Below are 6,000 nucleotides of genomic sequence, written 5' to 3'. Positions count from 1 at the left end.
TGAGAAAGAGGAGCAGAATTCTCAGCAGGAAAATGTTGAGAAAGTGGCTAAACACAGAGAATTATCGCAAAGATTGAAAAGGAATGTGTCCTGGAGTCATGAGCAGGGAAAATCCTGTGAGATTCAGCACAGACCAGAAAGAGAGCAAGGAAACCAGCCAGAGGAGAAAATGGGTAAATTTATTTCCTGTCGGGGAACTCAGAAAAGCGTCAAGGAAACCACAACACAGCAGGAAGTCCTCATGGGAAAGAGGAAAAATACATGCACTGAGTGTGGAAAAACCTTCACTTGCAGCTCAGCCCTTTCTGTTCATCAGAGAATCCACACAGGGGAGAGGCCCTATGAATGCAGTGAGTGTGGGAAAACCTTCACTTACAGATCAGCCCTTTCTCAACATCAGAGAATCCACACAGGGGAGAGGCCCTATGAATGCTGTGAGTGTGGGAAAACCTTCAATTACAGATCAGCCCTTTCTCAACATCGGAGAATCCACACAGGGGAGAGGCCCTTTTATTGCAGTGAGTGTGGAAAAACCTTCCCTTGCAGCTCATCCTTTTCTGTTCATCAGAGAATCCACACAGGGGAGAGGCCCTTTGATTGCAGTGAGTGTGGGAAAAGCTTTATTACCAGCTCAGACCTTTCTAAACATCAGAGAATCCACACAGGGGAGAGGCCCTTTTATTGCAGTGAGTGTGGAAAAACCTTCCCTTGCAGCTCATCCTTTTCTGTTCATCAGAGAATCCACACAGGGGAGAGGCCCTTTGATTGCAGTGAGTGTGGGAAAAGCTTTATTACCAGCTCAGACCTTTCTAAACATCAGAGAATCCACACAGGGGAGAGGCCCTATGAATGTCATGAGTGTGGGAAAAGCTTCTCTAGCAGCTCAGCCCTTTCTCAACATCAGAGAATCCACACAGGGGAGAGGCCCTATGAATGCCGTGAGTGTGGGAAAAGCTTCAATAGCAGCTCAGGCCTTTCTAAACATCAGAGAATCCACACAGGGGAGAGGCCCTTTTATTGCAGTGAGTGTGGAAAAACCTTCACTTGCAGCTCAGCCCTTTCTATTCATCAGAGAATCCACACAGGGGAGAGGCCCTATGAATGCCATGAGTGTGGGAAAAGCTTCACTAGGAGCTCAGCCCTTTGTCAACATCAGAGAATCCACACAGAGGAGAGGCCCTATGAATGCCGTGAGTGTGGGAAAACCTTCAGTCGGAGTTCAGGCCTTTCTGTTCATCAGAGAATCCACACAGGGGAGAGGCTCTTTGATTGCAGTGAGTGTGGGAAAACCTTCACTTGCAGCTCAGCCATTTCTGTTCATCAGAGAATCCACACAGGGGAGAGGCTCTTTGATTGCAGTGTGTGTGGGAAAACCTTCACTTACAGATCAGTCCTTTCTCAACATCAGAGAATCCACACAGGGGAGAGGCCCTATGAATGCCGTGAGTGTGGGAAAAGCTTCATTAGCAGTTCAGGACTTTCTAAACATCAGAGAATCCACACAGGGGAGAGGCCCTTTTATTGCAGTGAGTGTGGAAAAACCTTCACTTGCAGCTCAGCCTTTTCTGTTCATCAGAGAATCCACACAGGGGAGAGGCCCTATGAATGTCATGAGTGTGGGAAAAGCTTTATTACCAGCTCAGACCTTTCTAAACATCAGATAATCCACACAGGGTAGAGGCCCTATGAATGTCATGAGTGTGGGAAAAGCTTCTCTAGCAGCTCAGGCCTTTCTAAACATCACAAAATCCACACCGGTGAGAGACCTTATAAATGCAGTGAGTGTGGGAAAACCTTCAATCACAGCTCACACCTTCTTACCCATCTCAGAATCCACACAGGTATGCGACCCAATGGAAGCAGTGAGTGTGGGAAAACCTTGTCTTGCCACTGAGACCATGTGAGCCATCAGAGAATCTGCAAGGGGGATCAACACCATAAAAACCTCTAGGGCTATCAATACTTTAATACTTTTCCTGATTCCCACTTTTAAAAGCTGTTTGAAGCACCGATATCCCTCAGCTTGTCCAGATGAGTGAGTGGCCTATTTTTGCATTTTGCAGTTTGACCTCTTTGAGGTGGACTCATTTATCCTTTCTATCAACTCCATTCTCCCATAAGTAATTCGAGTGTGCCCTTCCTATCAGGAACCAGGGAGCGTCACATTTATACCATTCCTCCTATTGCAAAGTTATTGTTAGAGTCACCAGTGTTACAGATTGTATCATTGCCAGTTGTTCTCATGTTGTGCTGAAGAGCAGTTATCATGGGAACTTTTCATATTACATTTAAATGAAGAGCAGGGGCAGGAAAAAAGTGTCATTTCAGCCTCTGTGGTACTGGAAGGAGATGTAAAAAGCGACAGAGTCCTGTGGCACCTTATAGACTAAAATATGTACTGGAGCATAAGCAATATACAAAAACCTGTAGGAGAACACTTCAACCTCCCTGGACACACAATAGCAGACTTAAAAGTGCCATCCTGCAGCAAAAATACTTCAGGGCCAGACTTCAAAGAGAAACTGCTGAGCTTCAGTTCATCTGCAAATTTGACACCATCAGCTCAGGACTAAACAAAGACTGTCCCTGGCTAGCCAACTACAAAAGCAGTTTCTCCTCCCTTTGTGTTCACACCTCAACTGCTAGAAGAGGGGCCCATCCTCCCTGATTTAACTAACCTTGTTATCTCTAGACTGATTCTTGCCTGCATATTTACACCCGCCTCTGGAAATTTCCACTACATGCATCTGACGATGTGGGGATTCACCCACGAAAGCTCATGCACCCATATGTCTGTTAGTCTACAAGGTGCCACAGGACTCTTTGTCACATTTTGCAGATCCAGACTAAGGCCCGCTCTACACTTGTGTGGGGGGGGAACTTCTTACCTGTCCAGACGCCGCGGGATCAAAGTCTGCGGCTCCCCCATCAACTCCGCCACCACCGTTCGCGGTGGTGGAGTTCCGGAGTCGACGGGAGCACGTTCGGAGTTCGAACTATCGCATCTAGATTAGATGCGATAGTTCGAACTCCAAGAAGTCGAATGCTACCCGTCGACCCGGCTGGTAAGTATAGATGTACCCTAACAGAGCTACTCCTCTGATACTTGGAAGGAGATGGGGTGACTCAGAGATTCCCTCCTTCCCCATCATGGCAGAACTGTTACCTTTTGTCTGAGCCAGGCAAAGTTTATCGTCATCACATTCTACCCCTCCACTTCTCAAAGTGTCATGTGATGAAGAGTTCTCAGTTGTCTATGCTTGGAGATGGTGCTTTGACTTATTTAATCCTATGCCAGAGTTGCTATGACTGGTGAGAAAAGTATCAAAGACCAGGAAGGGGAATTCAAATGGATCCTAATCGCAGTGTGATCATTTTGAGTTTAAATCCCAGGTTCCATCTATTGGTAAAGCCAATTCTGGCAAGGTGGCTGTTTTTTCCCCCATTATGGCAATGCTAGGATACTAAACATGTTGTAAATAACATAACTGACTATTGAGACAGTTACTCACTGAAATATGTTTGAATGGTTCAGAGGAGAATGTGATGGGAGAATCTCTTGTCCTGATTCTAAATAATTAGATGTAATCTGCTCTGGAATTTCAGTTTACACGTTCATTGTCATGTATTTTATCTCTCTGTGATCTGGGTTTCTATCTTTCTTGATGGCTGTGTGGTCACACAATTAGATATTAGTTCAGCTCAGATTTATTGGAGAATTTAAGACAAATGACCATTTGCTAAAGTCATCATTTCTCACTTCAGCTTTGCTTTTTCCCCATCCTTCCATGATGATATGGAGAAATTTCAAGTGCAGTTCTGTCAATAGGAGAGAACTCTCCAATTTACTGGCCATGCTAACAAAGACACCGCAGTGATTTAAAATCTCCACTTGGAAATGGTGAACAGCAGCAGACCCCCGACTAACTGAAGGAAGTGCATATGAGCACAGTGTAGTTCAATTGTTTAAATCAATATGGTCTCAGATGGCTATGTTGGCAGGAGAAGCTCTCCTGCTGATGTAGCGCTGTCTACGCAGGGGATTAGAGATGGGTAACTACGTTGCTCAGCTGTGTCTGTTTTTCGCACCCCTGAGCAATAATTATACCGATAAATGTCTTTAGTGTAGACCATACAGTTTTCTCTTGTGTTTTCTGCATTTGTATCACTTATCCCCTACTTCCTACTACTTTGAAAGATTTAAAGTGTGAAAAGAGAGGTATTTTTCCTCATGATGCTAACATTCCCACATAGGAGACCCCTTCCACCAACACGCATGGCAGAGGAACCAGAGATATATGAACTCACAGAAGTGTTGGGACAAACTACAACTTGAGCCAAGGTTCAGTTGTTGGCAATGGGGATTAAAAGAAAACTAACATATGTGACCAGAATTTGTGATCTTTGAATATATTAGTGTTACTAGTGAAAATGAAATCATAGGTGATGTTATTGGTTAAAGAGTAAGAGACTAATTGTTTGATAATCTGAATAATTTTGGAAAACTGAAAATTGTCTTGTTTTTTTTTCTTTTTTTAGTTCAGGAAATGATGGTTAATCTTCAAAAGTTAATTTGATTTAATTTACCCCCTGTAGTGTAAGGAGTTCTGGTAGAAAACCTCACTCCAAAGGTTGAGGTGGGAGAATGTGTGTGAGAAAGAGTGTATAAGAGAATATTGGGTCTGTATAGATTTTATTTTTTTGTATTTCAAATAGAACTTATTTTGCTTAGCTTCAAAGTCAATTTCTATTAAAAGGAAAACTACTCAAGGAGACAAGTTGTATAAGTTTTTACCCACTTACACTGTAAGCGTCACTGACTTCCCCACTTCTCTAATTTCCAAAGGAAAGGCCTGACATCTGTCATAGGATGTGTCCAGCAGGTAGGAAAGCTGCAGTTGTCAACCATCAATGCCAAGGAAAAGGCTGAAGTCCATTGCCTTTCATATCTAAAAGCCATCTAGAGGCTGGTCTACACTGAAAAGCTGTGTTGACATGGCCACATCTCTCAGGGGTGTGAAAGATCCACTCCACTGAGAGAAGTAGTTAATGTGACCTAAGCCCCAGTGTAGACAGTGTTATGTTGTCAGAAGAATATTTCCAGTGTTTGAAGGGTAGACATACCCTTAGACACATTGATACCCTCTGGGAAGCGAGTCATGACATCAATTCCAATTTTGACCCATCTCTCTATGTGAGAAATCTGCTAGTATGGAGGGCTGAGCCAGCTGTGCGATCACCTGGTTCAATTGAGGGAAAAGTTCTTAGTACCCATCAGTCCAAAGACTGAGAGAAATGTTGAGTTCCAACCATTGTCATTTTAGTATTTGATTGTTCCTTTCTCTATTTTTTGTGTTGGCCTTTCTGTTCTATCAGAGTGTGACTGTGTAGCTCAGTGCATGTGTGATAAATGCTCTTTGGTGCCAATTGGCAGAGAGGTCAAAGTAATTCACAAGAAACTCCTGCCTCAGACCTGACAAACTCATCACACCTAATGCACTGATTTTTATGATATTTATCCAGGAAGCATAGCAGTGAGATCTCTACTGAAAGCTTGTAAATTATTGTTACTCCTGATCACTGCAAGAGGTGTGTATGAGTCCTATTGAAGGAGTCATGTAAGTATATGGAAAATTATGCCCATATGGTATTGTCATGAAAGTGAGTCACCCCAATCAAAGGTCTTGTTGGGAATGGCCCATTCAAGTGGGAGGGAATTGTCACCCATCCCTTGCTAGCCAGTTATGTGATGTGTTGCTGCATTGTCAACCTTTGCACCAGCCCAGAAAAGCCAATGGAAAACTATCAAAGACAAATTATAGACATCGAAACCCTGTGGAAGTGTAAACGGCAATATGACAATGAGGAAATGATCCTTTCTGTGAATATACACAAAAGACTGATTCATTTTATAACACGGTGGAGAGAAACACTCTGGTTCTATTCACCAAGGAGATCACTAATGACCAATGGTGCTTCAAGAAAGGCAGGGCCCTGGCT

General features: G+C 43.5%; 1 protein-coding gene across 1 annotated transcript; it reads left to right on the top strand.

Annotated features, from left to right (window-relative positions):
• Positions 1 to 361: 361 nt before the first annotated feature.
• LOC120375531 (zinc finger protein 345-like) lies at positions 362 to 1,663 on the top strand (the record flags this gene model as incomplete). The annotated part of the gene is made up of 2 exons (XM_039496228.1): positions 362 to 438; positions 604 to 1,663. Coding segments are annotated over 2 exons (1,137 nt in total), but the record flags the coding sequence as incomplete, so codon positions are not given.
• Positions 1,664 to 6,000: the final 4,337 nt, after the last annotated feature.

This window comes from Mauremys reevesii, linkage group 12, assembly GCF_016161935.1.
Source record: "Mauremys reevesii isolate NIE-2019 linkage group 12, ASM1616193v1, whole genome shotgun sequence".
NCBI lineage: Eukaryota > Metazoa > Chordata > Testudines > Geoemydidae > Mauremys > Mauremys reevesii.
The sequence above is the reverse complement of the archived record's forward strand: the minus strand, read 5'-3'. Positions and strand labels throughout refer to the sequence as shown.